The sequence below is a fragment of the Callospermophilus lateralis genome, chromosome 9 (genome assembly GCF_048772815.1).
Source record: "Callospermophilus lateralis isolate mCalLat2 chromosome 9, mCalLat2.hap1, whole genome shotgun sequence".
Taxonomy (NCBI): domain Eukaryota; kingdom Metazoa; phylum Chordata; class Mammalia; order Rodentia; family Sciuridae; genus Callospermophilus; species Callospermophilus lateralis.
Genome location: NC_135313.1, coordinates 69,847,483 through 69,868,633, shown reverse-complemented (window position 1 = coordinate 69,868,633; position 21,151 = coordinate 69,847,483). Strand labels below are relative to the sequence as shown.

General features: G+C 33.8%; 2 protein-coding genes across 9 annotated transcripts in view; one reads left to right on the top strand and one right to left on the bottom strand.

Moving 5' to 3' along the window:
• Marchf7 (membrane associated ring-CH-type finger 7) overlaps nucleotides 1-16,741 on the top strand; it is a 51,737-nt gene extending 34,996 nt beyond the window's left edge. For 3 of the 7 annotated variants that reach the window (XM_076865762.2, XM_076865760.2, XM_076865761.2), the window contains exons 6-10: nucleotides 2,646-2,815; nucleotides 8,736-8,845; nucleotides 11,498-11,611; nucleotides 13,079-13,127; nucleotides 15,032-16,741. In XM_076865762.2, coding sequence (XP_076721877.1) covers nucleotides 2,646-2,815; nucleotides 8,736-8,845; nucleotides 11,498-11,611; nucleotides 13,079-13,127; nucleotides 15,032-15,096 — 508 coding nt within the window. In that variant the 3' untranslated portion in view covers nucleotides 15,097-16,741. Of the gene's footprint in view, nucleotides 1-2,645; nucleotides 2,816-8,735; nucleotides 8,869-11,497; nucleotides 11,612-13,078; nucleotides 13,128-15,031 lie in introns of those variants that run through there. The other 4 variants (XM_076865764.2, XM_076865763.2, XM_076865765.2 and 1 more) reach the window with 4 other exon arrangements.
• Cd302 (CD302 molecule) overlaps nucleotides 16,232-21,151 on the bottom strand; it is a 33,800-nt gene continuing 28,880 nt past the window's right edge. For both annotated transcript variants that reach the window (XM_076865766.2, XM_076865767.2), the window contains one exon: nucleotides 16,232-19,941. In XM_076865766.2, coding sequence (XP_076721881.2) covers nucleotides 19,739-19,941 — 203 coding nt within the window. In that variant the 3' untranslated portion in view covers nucleotides 16,232-19,738. The remainder of the gene's footprint in view (nucleotides 19,942-21,151) is intronic.

Below are 21,151 nucleotides of genomic sequence, written 5' to 3'. Positions count from 1 at the left end.
ACGTCTTCCCCACCTTTTTTTTTTTTTTTTTTTTTTTGAGATGGGGTCTTACAGAGTTGCCAAGGCTGGCTTTGGAATCCCGCTCAGACTCACTAATAACCGGGATTAGAGGAATGCACCACTGCACCTAACTTTGTTTTGGTTTTGAAGCTTAAGTGTATATTGAATGTTCTTTACATATTCGGATTTATTAATAGGTGTCAGGTTTTTTTGTTTGTTTTGTTTTGTTTTGTGGGGGTGTGGTGCTGGGGGATTAAAATCAGGGACACTCAACCACTGAGCGACATAACATCCCAGCCCTGTTTTTGTATATTATTTAGAGACAGGGTCTGAGTTGATTAGTGCCTTGCTTTTGCTGAGGCTGACTTTGAACTCAGGATCCTCCTGCTTCAGCCTCCTTAGCCACTGGGATAACAGGCATGAACCACGGTGCCCTGCAAGTGTCAATTTTAATTCAGGTCTTGCAGTGTTTTTGTACGAAAGAAATCTTTTATACAACTTCTTTTATGAGCTATCTGCTGGAGTAATGTAGTAACTATTATAATTCTTGCCCTCAAGGTTAGGTTGATTAGAATGTAATATTATACATAGAAGGCAAAGACAAAGAGAAACAATTGGAGAAGTTTCCTCAGCTCAGCAAGAGACCAGGCAGGGACTCATATGAGCTAATGCTCTGAAGTTCTGGGCCCCAAGCTGAGGTTACAAGGGGCTTTTATAGGAAATTTGACATCATTTCTTAACCATAACAACATTGGTGAGTTTTAATTCTTGGCCTGTATGACCAAAGACCATGGATAGGGAATTTATGGTAAGTGGCTCACAGGTGTAGAACAAACAGTACAGCACTTGTGAGTTTTATTGGGAAGTAGTCTTCACCACAGGCAGCAGTAATGTTGTAGGGAACAGATGAGGTGGGACACCAAAGATAGCAGGAAACAGTTTAGTTGGCTGCAGCCAGGTTCAGAGGGTATAGCTTTCATTGTAATCAATTAATCCCCTGAACCCTGAGTAACCAGTAAAGAAGTGTTCAGTATCTGAGTGCTGGTCTCTTTCAGGCCTGTGGCCAAATTTAATTATTATAAGATAGAGTAACAGGAAATAGGAAGCACAACTCCGTTGAACTCTTTTGTAGAGATTCTTTAGTCCTAAGATAATTATGGTAAAGATTTCTGGAGAAAATTAAGATTTTCTGTGGTGGAGGGGGGTGCCACTACAGTAACTCAAGATAATTTGAGCTTACTTCCCTAAGAGTTGTATTTCTAAGAACTATGTCTTGGAGGTATTCATTTAGACAACAGTTAATTGTCCTAGCAATTAAGCTATGTAGGAACATTTCTTCCCAGTTCAGAAAGTTAAAAATTATAGGCATCTGTTGGATCTCTGGCCTTGGAAGCCTGTCACAGAGATGTTTGCATTTCAGTCTCCTAAAGATAGCTATTTACAATCCAGTAGATACGGACCCACAATTTCGCGGAGAAAGGCTGAGGGTGGGAAATGAATCCCTTCCTCGGGCTGTTGGTTTTTCATTATAATGTTCTTATAATTTCATTTTATAATCAGGTCTGATATCTCTGCCACAAAACATTAGGCCTGAACCCTTTCTGGTTAGATAGTTTGAAAAGCAGCACTTTGAGGATATTTTACCACAATATGTGTCTGTATTTTCATTTTGCCTTATATATGAGAATTTTAAGAATTGATCTCCTAAGTGAAAAATAAACTTAATAGGTTAGAAAGTTAAAAGAAATACAAATGCCATATTTTCAACCTTTCTAAATAATTTATGCGTGGTTGTTTCTCTGATAAAGCTAAGGCTTGAAAATTACCTAAAAGTTGTAAATCTGCTTGTTTCTTTCCACAAATCTTTTGCCAGATTCATTAGGAGACTATACAATTCAGGTTGTATTTTGATAGCAGTTCAGCATTCAGTATTATCTGTTTATTTGCCCTTTGGTGTCAAGGTAGACTATTATAATAGGAATTTTAACAAAGTTATTTTGTTGTTATAAAACTACTATTCTGCATGTAAATTAAATAGCATCTAAATTAAATAGCATTTGTTGACCTGACAAATGTTAATAGAAACTGTTCTGTGCTTCAAAAGTCTACCCTTGTAGAAATCTGGATGATTCAATAAGATTGCTGGGGGTGGGGAAATGGAGAATTTAACGTCTTATTCATTTTTTACTATGATCTAATACAAGAAAGTTAACAGTTGAAAAATAGGTGGTTCTGCTAACATATAACTGAGAAAGCACAAGTCAATATGTGTTTATTCACTGAAATAGTCTTAAATTTGGGGGGAGTGATGAGAGACAAAAATGAAGAGTATATATAAAGTGACTGAAAAATATGGGAACTTAAAACTGTGCTACCAAAGACATATTTACTTAAATCACTTAAAGATAAGTGGTGGAATACCCTGTTTTATTTACTTTAAAATATTTGTTATAAATTTTTATTCTCAATGAAATTTTTTTATGATTACTGTTTGTTTTTGTCACTGCTTTGTTGTTTTTGTCCTTTACTTTTTTCCACTTGGTGTGAGGAGAATAATAATGAGAGATTAGGATTTTATGTAATTGGAATGATATACTAAGATGAATTATTATTTCTGTCTTGGGAAACTGTGCCTTCTTTTCTAGTCTTCTTTTAGAGGACTCTGAAGAAGAAGAAGGTGACTTATGTAGAATTTGTCAGATGGCAGCTGCATCATCATCTAATTTGCTGATAGAGCCATGCAAGTGCACAGGAAGTTTACAGTATGTCCACCAAGAATGTATGAAAAAGTGGTTACAGGCCAAAATTAACTCTGGTAAGATTTACCCCTTTGTGTATTTTGTTTCCAATTTTTTTCCAAGAGATACACGTATGTATACATTTTGGCTAACAAAGTTATAATTTATTAATTGTTGAATTTAGACTTACCTAATTTTGAATTTAGACTCTTACAAAAAGTATCATAATCATTTTTTTAAAAAGACCATTTGTCATGCTTTATAAATTTGTTTATAATAATATTTCTATGGTTTTGCTACCCAACTGTTTCTTCATACATATATAAAACAATTTACAATTCCTGATGACACTTATGTCATGTAAAATCTTTCTGAATCAAAGAAATACACTCACCATTTACCATCTGTGTATTTTTGAGAAAAACTCGTTTCTCATGCTGTTGTATCACTTAGCACATTAGGATAATACCTATCACAGGGTCCATTTGTTCATTGAGAACTGTTAAAGAGCCAGGCATGTTTAGAAAATAAGAACAACTAGGCACCTGCTCTTGTGCTTATATTGGCTGTTAAAGGAATACCTTTCTTAGGTGAGGATATTTAAACTGATAGCTGATCAGTGAGGAACTAGCTATTCCAGAGTGAGAAGGGAATTTTCATCAGAACAGCTAGTACTAAAACTTAAAAGATGGGGATGACTCCAGTGTATGATGCTCAGTATAGCTGGTGTATAATTAATGATGGTGGGGAAGCTGTGATACATCAGTAGTGAGAGGTCAGCAGAGGCTTTTGTTGTTGTTTTTTAGAGGGGAGGAACTAGTTACCTTTATTTTTATGTGGTGCTCATAATCAAATCCAGTGCCTCACAGGTGCTGGGCAAACACTCTGCCACTGAGCTACAGCCCTAGCCCCTTGTGCAAGACTTTTGAAGATAAATTCTAAAGCTAGAGTTTTATCTAAGTATGATGGGAAGCCACTGAGGGGAAAGGAATAAAATAGTATTATTTATATTTGGCTGCTCTGTGAATAATGGATTTTAGGGAGATCAGGTGTAGAGGCAGGAAGACCAGCCAGCAAGCTATTACAATAGCACTTGCTAGAGTTAGTGATAGCTATCTAGATGTGGTAGTAGTGACAGTGATGATAGAAATTCATAGATTTTGTATGGTTTTGGAGGTAAAATTGGATTGGAAAGAAGCCAGAAATATAACAGGTTTGGGACAGGAAACTAAGTGTTCTGTTTTGGACTTTTGTATTTGTGCTACTTTTTAGGTGACCATATAAAAGTGTCCAATATTCTATTAGCTAGACAAGCCTGGCACTTTGGGAGAAATACTCAAAAGTTACAGTTAAGGAACCAGAAGGAAATAAATAACATTTTAAATAGTATTCTAGTGAAGGAGTTAAATATCAGAGACATAGGCCCAGGACAGAGCCCTGGGACACCCAGATATTTACTGAGAGCAAAGGAGATTTAAAGAGCAGCCTCTAGTTAGATAGGAAGAAAGCTAAGAAAATGTTATGTTGTACAAGCCTAAGGGCAGTATGATCAACCTTATTGTTGAGAGCCACAGCCAAAGGGGCCCCAGCAAACTTTCAGACTGCCAGCTGATGATTGGCTCACAGGGCCCCAGCAACATCTGCGGTGAAGCTCATTGGGCTGTTTCCCTGCCCTTTCAGGCCACGGAGCTGCTCATTGGGGGACTTTTTGGCTCCGCCCATGCGACCCAGCCAATCGGCCTCAAGAGCAAGAGGATTGTGGGAGGTGTGGAGGCTGGTGGTTGGAGAGTGTGGCTTGTTGCAAGCCGGTGGTGGCAGTTGGGCTCTGAGGGTTTTTTCCTGAGGAGCTCTTTTGTTTGGCGTGTGTGGTTCTAAAAATAAAGTTTCTTTCTTTTGACAAGTGGCTCCTGAATTGTGCCCAGCCAGACTGCGGCACCTTATACTGCTGAGATGTCAAGTAAAGTAAGAATAGTGAAGTGACAGTTGGTTTTGATAACATGGATATCCTGATTGGTGACTTCAGTCTCTGGAGTGAGTTAGGACTGAGGAGAGAAAAGGAAATTAGAAAGGGCAGACAGCAACATAGGCCTCTCTTTCAACAAATTATTGCCAGGGCTACTGGAGACAGCAGCAGGAATTAGTGAATCTTAATGGGTCACAGAAAGTGTTTCAGATTTCAGTCATGTGTTTGAAAATCCAGTGGAGAAGGGGGAAAAAAATCTTTGAAAAAGAGATTAAGATGTGATCCAGAGCATTAATTGTTGAATGATTAACCTTTGAAAGAAGGGATGTTTCATTTCCCGAAAGCTATTGTAGACATCAGTTTGTTGGTTTGGTGGGAGGATGCATTGCTTTCTATATAATTGCTTCTAATTTGTTAAAGAAATACGTTGTTTTTTTTTTTTTATCTGATTGTGAGACAGGTTAGGAGATTTTGAAATGTGGGCAAAATAGCATTCTAAGTCTATATGGTAGGATTTCCAGGTAGCAGTAATTTCCATAACTATGATTTTAGGGCAGGGTGTCTAACTCAGTGGTAGAATGCTTGACTAACAGGTGCAAGGCCCTGGGTTTGATCCCTAGTGCTACAGAAACACAAATTTTAAATAACATTTTAAGGTGAGACACATGCATTTTTTTTTAAAAAGCAGCTTTGAAGTTTCTTGGATACAGACACTGAGTTTATTGGGCTTGGGTCCTTTACTTGGTAAATATCACAGAGGGTGTTAAGGGTATCATTAAGCACATAATTGTGGTATGGTGGTGTAAATTTAAATCAGGAAGTGGATAGAAAATGATAAAGTCAATGTCTTTGAGTCTTGATATTAAAGAGAGCTGCCAGACAAGTTGAAAAGAGCTGGAGTAATTAAATTGTAGGTATGCAAAATGAGAAGATGCTTGAAATGAAGATCCTAGGAGTAGTGCAGGTCAGAGTATGACCTTAAAGTGGGTACCTGAGGTGGGATCATAATGGAATCCAAAGTGAATTATTCTATGTGGATGTTGAAATAACCAAAAAATAAGTTGATAAGGAAGATGCAAGCTGGGTACCTGTAATCCCAGAGACTTGGAAATGTGAGGCATAAGGATTGCAAGTTCAAAGCCATCCTCAGCAACTTAGCAAGACCCTGTTTCAAAAAAAAAAAAGTGAAAAGGAGTGGGTTTGTTGCTCTGTGTTCAATCTCTAGTACCAAAAAAGAAGAAAATGGGGGCTGGGGCTGTAGCTCAGTGGTAGAGTGCCTCACACGTGTGAGGAACTGGGTTCGATCCTCAGCACCACATAAAAATAAAAATAAATAATAATAAATAAATAAATGTATTTTTAAAAAAAGAAAGTAGCAAGTCATTTGATGAATGAGGTTTGAAAATATCGATGAGTGACCATCTGCCCTCACTTCTTTGGTTATGAGGTAGGAGGGACTCTGGGATAAAAATGACTAGAAAAGAGGATGTTTTAGTCAGAAGGCACTGTGATTCACACATAAAGGTAAAGAGATGATTCCAAAAAGTCTGGTTCTTAAAAGAATTTATTGGTGTTAGACGATGAGTACTAGAGAACAGAGTGGAAGTGACCTGGTAGGGTGCGAAATTAATAAATGAACATAAGTGTAAGATTAGGACCTGATAAGTATAGCTTGGTGTCATAGGTAGATATGTTGTGAAGTTTGATAGCAGTATTATTAATTTTCATATTCTGTTGGAGGAGTCAGATTACCCATTCAAGATAGAGATTAGGTGCCACTAGGAACTTTTTTTTTTTTTTTTTTGGTGGTTTAAACCCAGGGCTTTGTGCATGCAAGGCAAGCACCCTGCCAACTGAGCTCTATCCCCAGCCTGCCACTGGAAACTTTTCCTGCAAATTTCTGAAATGTGGTTCTTAAGGAGTAAGCAGAATCTTTCTTTGAAGGAGTATGAGTGGGGAAGTAGTCTACTTTATAAGCTTGTCTGAGTCCCAGGCTCTGGAACAAGGCATTTCTTTTGTAGCTGCCTCTTCTCTTAGTAGTTTGGTGTTATGATAACTTTATAGGCTTAATTAGTCACTACCATGAGGTGTTATTAGGATTCATTAAGAGATTACACATAAAGTACTTAGCATGGTTCTTGACACTGAGTAAGGGCCCAGCAATGTTAGATATTACCAAAATGAAGAACAACTTGATTCAACTTCTGATACCCTGGCAATTGGATTGTTAATGTTGAGTGTGGAGGAACAAATAATACAAGTTTATTTTTTAAGAACATTGCCTTTTTGGAGTTAGACTAGACTATACTAGACTAGACTATTGTCTTCAACACTCAGCTAGCTATAGGCTCTTGAGAATGATTATATTCGTTTATTTATTTATTTTTTTAAGGTACTGAGAATTGAACCCAGGGGAACTCTATCCCCTGAGCTATAATACCAGTGTGTTTTCTCCTGTTTACTTGTTCTTTTCCTGTGGAATAGCTTGCCTCTTTTTTTGTTATTGCTTGGTTTTGGTTTGTTTTCTTATTAAGAACAACTCTTATTTTGGGTTCATAGATCTCCATCCCTTTTATTTTTTATTTTTAGACAAGAGTCTTGCTGGACTTGAACTTTAGGGTCATGATAAACAAAATGCTCTTAGATTGAATCAAGTATGAGAGAAAATGATGCATTCAAGAGACTGTAAAAACAAGATACATGAGGCCAATGCAGTATAACACAGCATGTCATTTTTACAATAAAGTTTTGTTTTCATAAGCTAAAGGAGTATCAATCTTCTTGTTGATTAAACTGTGCATGATTATATAGCAAAAATCTAATGTACTTTGTCTACAATTCATTGTGAGACATTATCATATACTTCCTCAGATTGGAATTCACCTGGAAACCCTGTTTAAAGCAAGAATGGGGGAATCTACATTTTTAATTATACTAAACCTACTAATTGGAGCCAGAATTTTATAATAATCAACTGTTTAGTGCATTTGAAACAAATGTTTCCCTCTTTTAAAAAAATGTGTTAAAATAGATATAAAATTTTCCATTTTGACTATTTAAGTGTATACTTAAGTTGCATTTATTGTGTAACTATCACTACCATGTATCTTCAAAACCTTTTCATACCCAACACAGAAACTGTACCCTTAAAATGCCGTAACCTCCCACTCCTTCCCAGTCCCTGGTAACTTTTGATCTACTTTCTGTCTCTCTGAATTGGCCTAATGTAGATATGTCACGTAAGTAGAATCATAAAATATTTCTTGTTTTGTATCTATCTTATTTCATTTAGCAAAATGAATGCTTTCAGAGTTCAGCCATAGTGTTAGCATGTATCGGGACTTAATAATTCTTTTATATGCAAAAGTAGCTGGGTTGGTTGGTTGGTTGGTTGGATTTGTGGTGTTAGGGATCAAACACAGGGCATTGCAAATGCTAGACAGGCACTCCACCATTGAACTACATTTCCACTCCCAAAGAGCTGCTTTTATATGGACACAGGCGTGGACACATTTTTCCCCTGTTAGTCAGCAGGGCGGGCACATTCCTTAGAAGCCAGGAGATCTTAGTGTAGGCTATTACCTGAAAGACACTGGCCTGATTATGTAAAAACTAGCTGTTTGAGATGTTATCATTAAACTGCTTACATGGTATCTAGTCAAGATACTTGAGGAGGAAGTAGGAAGCATGGATGACATTCCATTGCCTGGCATTCCATTACCTCTTCAGCTTCCCTCAATCAAAAGAATATGTGAACATCAAGGAGAAGAATATAGCAGAGATATTTGAATAATGGGTGGAGGCTTAAATATCATAGGATAGGACTTGACATGCACATTGGGTGTTGCAGATTACTATTTTAAAAGATGTTACTGGTTTATTGAAGGAATATAATCTCTCTTCTACTATACTCGCCTCTTTTTTTCTAGTCCCCATCTTGAAACTTTCTGCATTTTAAACCTAAAAATTAGGAGGGGAGATGTTTTTCAAGGACAGTATAAAATAAGTTTTACTTGTCATTTAATTTTTACCAGGTTCTTCATTAGAGGCTGTAACCACCTGTGAACTTTGTAAAGAGAAGTTGCAGCTTAACCTGGAGGATTTTGATATTCATGAACTACATAGAGCTCATGCAAATGAACAAGTTAGTATATTTTGCCTAATTTGGTAAGTGTCTATTCTATGCTTAAAGGACAGCTCTTGAAGAAAAGATTAAGTCATGGTCAGAAGCCCTGCATTAAACTAGCAATAATACTTTTAACATAAATCTGTTACTGCATTAGGTGTTTATAATTTTTCTGTAACTTTAAGTGAGAGGCAATCATTGTACAGGTTTTTAATTCATCAAGGTAAAATTTGTTGTGCTCCCAAAATATGCCTGAAAATAATAAAAGCTTAGGAAAGTGGTCCCAGAATAGGCATGCCAACCTTTTTTCCCCAGAACTGTATTTGAGATGCTTAAATGATAGTTAGAATAAAGAGCTCAATATCTTTCCCTACTGAAGGAAAACTCCAGGAGCAGAAAGTATGTGTTTAAGGAGATCAAAAGGGTTACCCTAGAGCCCATCTATCCAAGTGTGGTTAGTGTATTTGTTATGAAAAGAAATATGATGGCAAGGGAATGGATGAAGTGCTTGACCCTTCCCTGACTCCAATTTTATATGAGCTGAGGTACACACAATATCAAAATAATTTTAAAGTGGACAATTCAGTGGTTTTGATACATGTTCAAAGTGATGTGCAACCACCATTTGTGGTTTTCATTACTTTACAAAGAGAATCCTGTAGCGAATTCTATAGCCATTACCAGTTGTTCCCATTCAATCTTTTAGCCCCTGGCATCTACCAGTCTATTTAATAAACTTAAATGCTTAATCACCTTGCAGGAATTAGATATAGATACATTTCTTCTAGTTTATCAGTGAACTCTGACTTATTCTGTCCTGATCTGGACATTTCATATAAATAAAATTTTATAATATATAAGGTCTCTTGTGAACAGCCTTTATTTTAAAAATAAATTATGGAAATAATGGATACTCTTTGAAAATCTGATTAAAACTATGGATCCTCCTTTCAAAATATATAGCACAAATTCTGTGTATAATTTTAAAAATTCCCAGATCTCTTAAAAATAAAAGATCATGATTGTTTAGATCAGGCTTAAGAATCACTGATTTCTAAAGAATGAAACATTGGTGGTTTATATAAAATAACTGCTATATTTTATAACAATTTTATTATATTCCTCTAATAAGCCAGTTGTCCAAAAAGAAAATAACTTTCAGCAGTCACTTCAATCCCCCAAAAGTCTACATGTAGACAGCTGAGCATTTGTATTTTAAAGAACAGGGGAAAGAGTATATAGTATATATGGAATAGTGCAGGGAAAAGAAATAATTTTGTCTTTTAAAGAATGAGTAGGTTTCAAAAGAATTCTCTCCTGCCATCTTCCTTCTTTTGATGTTCATCATTTCTCTTAAAATGGAGGCTTTGGTTTTTCATTCAGGGAATGTTTTTATTGTTCTTCAAGCACTTTAATGACTTACATTCTTACATGACTTAGAAATGTTTGGAAATACCTGGTGGAGTCATTATTAAGACAATGACTGGTCTGATTATGCTTCCCAGCTTTAATTTGTTTGTTTTATATGAATCATGGATTCTAGTGACCTGACAACTACCCTAATTTTAAGTGATTATTTTGATAGTTTATTTCCTCATTTTCTAGAGGCTTCATTTTTCTGCAAGGTGATTAAGCATTTAAGGCTTAGTAAAAATTTTCTTTATGTGATTTTTTTTTTAAGTTACAAAATAAGCATTTTAAAAAACAGATTTCAAATTTCTTGAATACTCTGTAGAATCTGATAACCAAATACTTGCTAAAAATAAATAATAAAAATACACAATTATTAACTTGATGATTTAATTGCTCAAAAAAGGCACAACTTACCTTTTCACTGTTAAAATTATAGGACAAATCAGATTTTTGTTTTTTCAGTGCTGGGGATCAAACCCAGGGCCTCACACATGCCAGAAAATTGCTGTTCCACTGAGCCACATTCCTAACCCTAGACGTTTTAAAAACAGTAATGTGATTTGTAATCATAGCTTTAAAATAACAGAACAGGGCTAGGGATGTTGCTCAGTGGTAGAGCACTTCCCTAGCATATTTGAGACCCTGGGTTCTGTTTCCAACACACCATACATGCGTGTACACACACACACACACACACACACACACAGAGTTTGAAACCAAAGGACTCTTTTTACCAATCAAAATTTCTGTGTGAATGAGTTACAGTATTATCTTGTTAGTTCATTCTTATATTTTTCTGTTGCCTTCAAACTAATTATATTACACATGAAATACTTAAGCTACCAGAATAGGTATTAGTTTAGTGATATATTGATTTAGTGTAAATAAATATATTAAGCCAACATATAGCTACTTACTTTTTGTAAAAGGCAATCCGTTATGAGCTTTATAAAAAACCAAAGCATTCATTCTACTATCAAATTATTTAATATTTAAACTTTTATATAAATCATTACACAAAGGAAGACTGAAAATAAAGAAGATAGTCACACCTGTTTGAGCTTATGGCATTAGTAAAATGTTAGGGAATTATGAAGGGCAACTTTTTATTTCTTATTTTAATAGAATGGCACTGTATGCCTTACCAGGAATTAGATATAAATATATTTCCTCTAGTTTATCAATGAACTCTATCAGTCACATTTTAATTTTTCCTTCTCCATTTTTCTTTTTCTTCTGTTTGCTTCTCTGTTGAAGGCTGAGTATGAGTTTATCAGCTCTGGTCTCTACCTAGTTGTGTTATTACACTTGTGTGAACAAAGCTTTTCTGATATGATGGGAAATACAAATGAACCAAGCACACGTGTCCGAGTAAGTAATACTGGAGTGGGGAAGAGGGAGGGTGTGATACAGCAGCAAGTATTTGCCTTGGAAAGCAAGTTAAAAATAAAAGTATTGTAGATTTAATGAAAATTGCTGTCTTCCTTACTTCTGCACAAGCTTTATTTTCTCATAAAGCTATTTAGAGAAGGAAGTAATTTTCTAACTCTCGAAAGTAATTGGAATATATTTCGGGGAAAAAAAGGGACAGAATTATGAACACCAAGGGTATGTGGTTTTTAATATTTAAAGGGGGGAGGGGCCTCAGTATTAACAGGTTAGGATCCTGAAATTGAACTCTGAAAGCCAAAAGAATATGGTAAATTGACTTCTTTTGTTTGTTAGTATACTGTAAAAAATGATCAGCAAACTAATTTTTTTAAGTGTCCATAATACAAACTAAAATATGGACTAGTTGCTGTTAACTGTGTACACTATTAACCATAATAAAACATTTAGCCTAGCTGTATGTTAGGTATTTGTTAAGTAAACAATGCTATTTGCCTCTGTATACTAAAGGAAACTTGTACTCTGTTGTCTAGGCCATTTTGCGTAGCAGGGCCTAGGTTCTCTACTCTATCTATTATTACAGAATCATTCTGAATATTAATATATTGAAATGTGTTTATAAATATATCTTTCATACTAGTTTTTGTATAAATGTTCACTTTATTGATTAAAAATTTAGTGGATTTTATGTTAAGATGTAATGTTTTAATTTGAAAATTATATCAAAAGGGTACAATTCAATGTATATAATACTCCTATTCACTTTTATCATGTGAATATTATAACAGTGAGTCTATTGAAAAATTATTGAAAGAACAGAGAATAAACTATCAGAAGCAACATTGAGAATTTAAGCAAAGATCTCTTGACTTCTAAGTACTTCATAAATCATGAGCCCTTAGCTTTAGTTAACTCCATTAAATGATTTCTACAAGTGTCTTAACTCTTTTGGGAATGAATAAACCATATAAAGCATTTGTCTGCAGAATTTATACCTTGGAAAAAACCTTATTATTATTATTATTATTATAAGATTAAAGTGATTCTTAGAATTTTTTTGAAGTATAAAATGTATCTAGAGCTATCAAATTCAGGCAGGCATATTTGAATTCATTTTGTCCAAAGAGCAAGGGTTTTGGGGGGCCCTCCCCCTTTATTTCATAATTTTTAAAAAATATAAAAAGACCATGCCATTGGATGTAATTATTTTATTGTATGTTTCCAGTTCCAATAAACTGGTTTCTACCTCATTGATAATGATTATATAAAACATTTAATAATAACACCCTTAAGGTTATAATTTTTTATGTAGGGGGAGAAAGTCCCCTATTAAAAGAATTAAAATGATGTTTGATTTTTTTAAGTAAAAGTGAATCTCCTATACTGATTCTTTCTTTAGATCCATTTGCAACATTTAAACTACTGTATTTCTTTCTGCATTGTTTCTAGTTTATTAACCTTGCAAGAACTCTTCAGGCACATATGGAAGATCTCGAAAGTAGGTGGAATTTCCCCTTCCCAGACTTGTTGAATTTATTTTTGCAAATTAAACCCACAGAACAAAACATAAGTATATAAACTCTTTTCTACCAAATTAGATCTTCATTTATAGGCTTATTAATACCAAAATGATTGATCTGGGAAATATGGGTTGGGCAATTGACACTAGTTTTTTAACAGCATTGAAATGAATTATTTATTTTAAGGTAAGGAGGATGTAATTTTAACCACTAGCATTTTATTATAAATAAGTTATTTTTGATCACTTCAGATTTAGCACTTGTAGTAAAATCATAAATTTACTAATCAAGGCATATCTCTATTTTAGTGGTTTAAGAAATTTTATTTAGTTCATTAGATCATAAAATGTTTTCCTTGGTATTATACATGGTTCTAGGGAAAAAAAGGAGAAAAGAATCCTGATTCCAAGTCCATAACAAAAGCCCTAAGGTTTTCTATTCCTTGTTCAGGTCCTTGTAGACATTTTATGTAGATAGCTCCAATCTCTTTTAAGACCACACACACCATTAGGCTTGTCTGAGTTTCCAGATGAAAGTACATAAACCCCAAATCTTCAAAGGCATTTAACAGCCCGTCCTCTTCAAAGTCCAATTGCTTCATGCCTGGTGGGTACATCTCCATAATAGTTGCTCGAAAATCCAAGGTTACCCCTATTCAATATCTGCCTCTTCTACTTTTCCACCCAAAGCAAAAGATTCCCCATTCTAGTATGCTATTTGAAGTGTTTTTAACTATGTATTCACCATTTGGTTACCCATGTACTCATCCTCAAAATTCTTGGAGTGTTACCTATATTATCAGGATGTGGATTTTTCTAAGTTAGTTTACTAATTTTAAGTTTTAAAAGGATTTCAGATAAAACTGAGCAACACATTTTTATCATTATATGTGAAAATAATGGAATCACTTGGAATTCATTTAGTGTAAATTTTTTTATGACTTCTTAGTTCTGATCCCTTATATTAGCCATTATACAAGTCTCTTTAGATTTTATTCTTTTAAAAATAATAATTTTATTATTTATAATCTGTAAGAAGTGATGATAATAATGTTTTGGTATGTTTCCCCCAGATTTCTAGGGGTTTTTTTTGCAGGGGGGTTGTTTTTAATTCTTAAACATAGTCTTTTATGAGTACTAAAAAAGTACTTTTTAAGTACTAATATTCTGAAAATTAATTCCAACTGAATTTTTTTCTCCTATGGAATTAATCCAGTAGAAAACACAAGAAGTTTCCTATAAGGCTATTCTGTTTTTTTAGTTTGGCATTTCTTTATTGATACAACATAAAATTTAAACATAAAGACCATAGGGTTTATCTCAGATATAAGCTGGGTGTATGCTTGGTGTAATTTATTAAAAATAGATTTTATCTATAAATGTTGCATACTTTTCCTGTGCTTTGCTTTGGGTGCCCTTAAATTGTGCAATATTAATACAAGAAAAGAGTACATTAAACTTTTCTGCCCTTGATAGTAGGAGAGGTGTTAATTAGATTTTTATTTTTGCAGACTTTCATTTTACTTCACATGATAAGCAATTTACAGAATACATAGTATTTTACTACCCTTCCTAAAGACATTCCATGGCGTTTTATGTTAAATCTTGATCTACTAATGACTCTTGAATAAACTGAGGTCAGAAATATTGCTAAAGTGATAAGTTTCTGACAGTTTAGAGTCAGAATAATCTCAGTAATAGTTGTTTAGTGAAGCCAAATCTTTTAACTTAGGCTGTGTCTATATAAAGCTTTTTGACTTACTAAATAAACTTTTTTCTTGGCATTGTATAGACATAGCATTGATGTAAATTTCAAGAACACCCATAACCTATTATTCTATGTACATTTTTTTCCATTCTCATCGGATGCATCAAACATGCAGCGGTAATAAGCCAGATTCTACTCAGGTGTGTGAGAGGACTTGCCTTAAATTCACTTTTTCTCTGATGTATTTATCATTAGTTACTATGAACACAAATTTATCTCAGAAACATTTTAGAAGATACTTTTGAACCACATTTTAAAGCATTTTCATTTTTATAAAAACTGTATAACATCACAAAAAGATGTGGGGGTGGGGGCATTTCAGATAGGCATCACTCACAATCAAACCACCCTAACCCTGTCATGATAACTTATCATTTTGACCAAAACAGTGTACTAAATTGGGATTTTTATTTTACAAGTCATTGCTATTCTGGCTTCATATTTACACTTCCCATTCTCATCCCCCTTAAAATCATTCTTGATCATCCTGTTTTCTTTCAACAGCTTCAGAGGATGATTCTGAAGAAGATGGAGACCATAACAGAACATTTGATATTGCCTAACTTCAGTTAAGACAAATGGATGATCTGTGAACAAGTGTTTATTAAAACTGGCAATTAAGTATGAATTAATTTTGTGGGGGGAATGCCTATTAAATATATTGACTATACATAAAATGAATATATACATATACATGTATACATGTACATATATATTCATTCTCAAGTGTTGCTGAATTAAAATTCTGCTGGACCTTTAAACACTGGCCAGCAAATTCAATGTTTATAAGATTGGTAATCAAAAAACTTTTTCTTTTAGGTGAGTGGGAAAGTATTACCCTTGTTTTCAATATCTAAGCAGTGCCCATCAACCCTTTTTTGTGTTCTGAGTAGTCATATTTATGAGAAAAGGTTTGTGTTTTAGTCTCTTGCTAGTGAGAAAAGTGGGTCAAAATATGCTTTTAAAATAAAATGCCAAATGGCACCTAGTTTTCCTTTTAAAATGCCTTAAGTTGCAGTCATATTTTTAATAATCATTTACTTCCAGTGTTTTGAAAAAAAAATTTTTTAAGAATGGGAAGGAGGTTATGAAGAACATTATATTAGGTTTCCAAATTTAATTTGAATTCTAATTCACTTAGCAATAAAACCTAATTTTTAAAAAAAAGTATAAGAGAAGTAGAAATGATGGATAAATTTTTGTATTGATTTTCAAAATGCAGATTATATTTGATAGGCCATAGTATGTGTAGTATTCCTTTTAGGAATATTATAGCTATCAATTATATCAGAATTGCCAGTCAAATGAGATTTGGTTTAAAAAAAAAATTGTTACAATCTCAAGTTAATGGAATATTTTTAAATCCCACATTCAAAGTTTAAAACACTGGTTTTCAACGTGTTTTTTAGTGTTGTCACTTCTTTATAGATAAATATGATATAAATAACCAATTTGGATCCTGGTCATTTTTAACTGTTTCTTGGTAATTCTGAGCAATTATTTGATGATTAATATTTTTCACTACCTTTGAAATTCAAACAGATGAACATTACCTATTCAACATGAATGGTCTACAGTGTGGTCATGAGTTGTGTATACTTCCATAACATTGTATTTTTCCTCTGTCAACAACTTTAGGATACACTTACAACACCTTCAGGTGGTTTCAGATTAAATTCTGATGTTATGGCAACAAACTACTCTTTTAAAATCTAAATAGAAACCATGTAATTTCTCAAATGTAAATGAACAGTTTGCCCACACTTAGTTTGTTGGTCCTGTGTAAAACCTTGGCTTGAAATAAAGTGCATACTGATTGATTCTATTTTACAGTTTGAACTGTTTCCTTTTAAACTGTTGTTCAAAGAAGACTTAAGACTTTGTAGCCAAGAATTTTATTAAAATTTCACATCCCATTTCAATATGCTTCTAAAACATTTGCTGAATTCTTCCCTTTTATCTTTGCATTGCCTACTTAAAGCAAAAACACAAAATTGAAGGATACCAGTTTCAATATATTCTGTCAGTCCTTTGAGATGCTTTGGATTCAAAATATTATATTTAAATAGAATTTATTATGAAAATTGTCTTCTGCTTAACTCACAATATATTTTATTTTTAAAAAATGTCATTTTCTTATTGTTTTTCATTAACTGCAAAAAAACGACATTGATAACAAAGACAATGGTTTGAGTCTTATTGTCATGTCAGCTTCTGCTGTTGTGTAAATTTAACACTATAGAGGAATAAACAGGAATAAGAATAGTCTTCACTGGTTATCAGTTTTAAACTCTGAAAAGAGATCATACATCACTACAAAGAATATAAACTCCTAAGACAGTGTAGTTTAAAGCTGTTCTCTCTATACTACTGCCAAGTATATGTTGTCAGGGCTGGGGATATTTACTTAGCATGTGGGAGGCCATGGGTTTGATTCCCCAGCACTGCAAAAAAAAAGTAAAAAGTCATCATCAACCAGAAACAAGTTATTGAAGAAAGCAATTTCCACATTCTGAAAGTAATTAACAAGCCTGCTTTTTTTTTTTTTTTTTTTTTTTTTTTGAGGGGTGTAATGGGGAACTTTGAACCCAAAGTGCTTTATTGACCTATGTCCCCATCCCTTTTATTTTTTTGAGATTGGCTCAGTTTGTTTAGGCTTCCCTTGAACTTGTAATCCTCCTGCCTCAGCCTCCCAAGTTGCGGGAATTACAGGCGAGACCACTGTCTCTGGCCAGATATTTTGATATGTAAATATAATTAAGATTTAACATTTAATTACCAGGGACCTCTAGACTTGTTATAAAATGAAATCAAACATTGAAAATTAAATAATTTAAAATAGCCATTTGCAAGAGCTGCGTTTAGTAGAAATTGTCAAAATGTGTACAGAAAATAGTTACATGAAAATTTAGTAGATTATGAGTAGCACTGTTCTGTTTGGACTTTCTGATGGTGGAAGTGTTCTTCAGTATATGCTAGCTAGTATGGTAGCCACTAACCACATGTGATTTGAGTGCTTAAAATGTTTCGCTTTGGTGTTTTGTTTTTGTTTGTTTGTTTGTTTTAAGTTATAGATGGACACAATACCTTTATCTTATTTGTTTATTTCTTATGTGATGCAGGGGATCCAACCCAGTGCCTCACACATGCTAGGCAAGCATTCTACCACTGAGCCACAACCCTGGCTTCTAAAATGTTTCTTAAATGTAATTGAAGGACTGAATTTAAACTGTTTATTTTTAACTTAGGTAGCCTCCTGTGGGTAGTGATCTAGATATCAGATCTAGAGATCTGAATGATTGGTGGGAGTGGGTGATAAGATTGGTCTTAGTTTTTAAAGGAATGGTACAGTTAGGGTAGGATGAGTAGAAAGGAATTCCTGGCAGTTATTCATTAGTACAACTATAAATACCTTATCAGTTATGTATTAGAAATCTCAATCACTATATAAAATCTCAATCTTCTATAGAGCAATAATATTGCACATGTAATGCAGCTAGTATGTTAACACTTGCTCTTTTAGTACTACATGTTTCTACACTGTTGATAATTTTCTGTTAGGATTTTGTAGTTACTGGAGTCTTATTAACAATAGGGCCATTAATTGTGATGAGGGGTGTTTCTGACTTACAGTGGTCAGTGAAAACAAATGGTATAAACTGTCATTAGTGAAGCTGGAGATAGAATGGATCTCCCTTTAAGAAAATTACTGCTTCCAAATGATTGATCAGGTGAGGGTTGTGGAGAGATTACTAGAGCTTTCAAGCCAATACAGGTAGTAAATACAGTTTCAAGTGAAACCGATACATTCTTCATCTTTTTTGATACTATTTTTTAAAATACTAAGGAAAATCACTCATTTCAACTTTCTTCTAACTCCCAAATGTTTATTTTCACCTTTGTCCTGAAATTTACAATAAATATACTGAAAACTTTGTGCATCTTCACTAGTTGTACATAGGGGTTTTTGTTTGTTTTTTAGTCTTGGCTTAGTTTTTGTCATTTTTCTCTAAATAGTGGGGACATGAGTGATTTTTATTTTCTTTTTATTTTTTCCATAATTTCATATAATTAAAAGATAAAATTTCTAAATGTTTTGGGAACATAATACCTTGAGTACATAAAGATAGGAGATCAGAAGAATCCTTAAATGGACACTATGATACCAGTGTTAATTGGATTGCCAGACTTCTCCATGAGTTTGTAGATATAGCCATATTCTTCTTTAAAAATTTTTATAAAAGTTTAATCATTCATGGTCAGTGCTGTTTGTGATCTAAAAACAATGAAACTAAAATTATGTGGAATATGGAGTGGTTTTTTTTCATCTAAATCATAAAATACAAATAGAGGAATTTTCTGCCAAAGTAGCCAGTATCAGGGATATTTAAATGTACAGGGTCTATTTTAAGAATGGATTGATTCCCTAAATCACATTTATCAATAAATGATCAAGACTGTTGAATTAAAAACTAAACTGGTTCAACTAAATGGAGAGGAAGATAAGAGTAGGTAAGACAAGTAGACTGGATTATCAACTTTACCTCTTGGACATAAAGCTTTCTTTCAAGTGAAAAGTTTCTGCTTTTGAAGAACTGGTTATAACCTATAAATTAAATTTAAGATCTTTCCTTTTCTAAAATCTACATTAATAATGAACTGGAAGATTAATTCTTGTCCCAATGAGTACATGAAAATACTATTACTGTTACGGAATAACCATAAAAGCTATGATATTCAGTATCAAGTTTTAAATGAAAATCTTGCACAGGAATTGCTGCCAAGGCATTTGGTGTCAATCTGTTTTGACATTACCAAAAATTTAGTCAAATCCAACAGCACATTCATTTTCTTCTGCAACTACCAAAACACAGTCGTCTTCATAATGTGATTGGGGTGTAGTTGAAAAAACTGTGGTGAAACCAGAATTGGAATTTCTTTTGTAGAGGTACCAAATGATTGCTCCCGAAACTGTCAAAATTACTGTACTAGCAGTCACCAAAGTTGATATTAAAATGTGGTTATCTGAAAAAGAAGATAAAAGAATATATGGGAGATCAGGTTGCAAGTATTGCATTTTGGAGAATACAGTGTAATTTAATCATGTAAGTGATTAAATTTTCCCATACTGGTAAGAAAAAGAAATTACACATTAACTACTATCAAGATTTAAATTTCTTAGTGTGAAAAATGGCTGTACTTCAAAATTTCAAGTAAATATTGCCGTTTCTTTGCACTAACAATGATAAAATTAGTCCACAATCCTGTTTGTCTTTCTTGGCTTTCTTTTCTGAACTAAGACTTTGCAAATTCATATATACTGCTCTTTTTAGGAATAGTGGTATTTAAATCTGTTACATCAGTGGAGTTTTTAATGGTTTGCCTTTTGAAGATTTAAGATTTGTTTCACAGATGACGCACCATAAGCTGCAGTATCCTCCACTTTTGTTACCTTGCAAACATTCAAATACTATATATTTGTGTATTCCCTGAAGTTCTTTTAAGTACAACTTTGTAATTCTTGCCCATTTAGAACCCTTGTAATCTTCCTAAAAGAATTTAGCTTATCAAATTGAGGAGAATTATTTGATTTAGTAGTTAGGAAGGAAATAGTTTTGAGAAGGTAACTATTACAGTTATAAAGGACTAAAAATGTGAGAATTTTTTTTTTAAGGTACTAGAGATTGAACTCAGAGGCACCTGACCACTAAGCCACATCCCCAACTCTGTTTTGTGTTTTATTTAGAGATAGGGTCTCACTCAGTGCTTAGCGCCTCACTTTTTTTTTTTTTTTTTTTTCCTGAGTCTGGCTTTGAACTCAAAATCCACCTGTCTCAGCCTTCCAAGCCGCTGGGATTACAGGCATGAGCCACCTTGCTTGGCAAAATGTGAGAAATTCTCAGAATTATCATTTTTATAGATGTTCCCTTTTTGGTGGTTGGGGATTAAACCAGGAGCACTTAACCACTGAGCCACATCCCAAGTCCTTTTATTTATTTATTTTGCCCTTTTTATTTTTTATTTTTGAGACCAGGAGTAAATTGCTGAGGCCTCAAATTTGGAAATCTGCTTCATCCTCCTGAGTTGCTGGGTTTATAGGTGTGTCCCATCACACCTAGCTGCTGATGCATTTTTTATTAGCCATACTGATACTCATTATTTCGGCTTGTGTTTGTTAAAAATGGGACCTAACAGAAATAAGATTGGTTAGGTAAATCACTATTTGGGGTGGGGG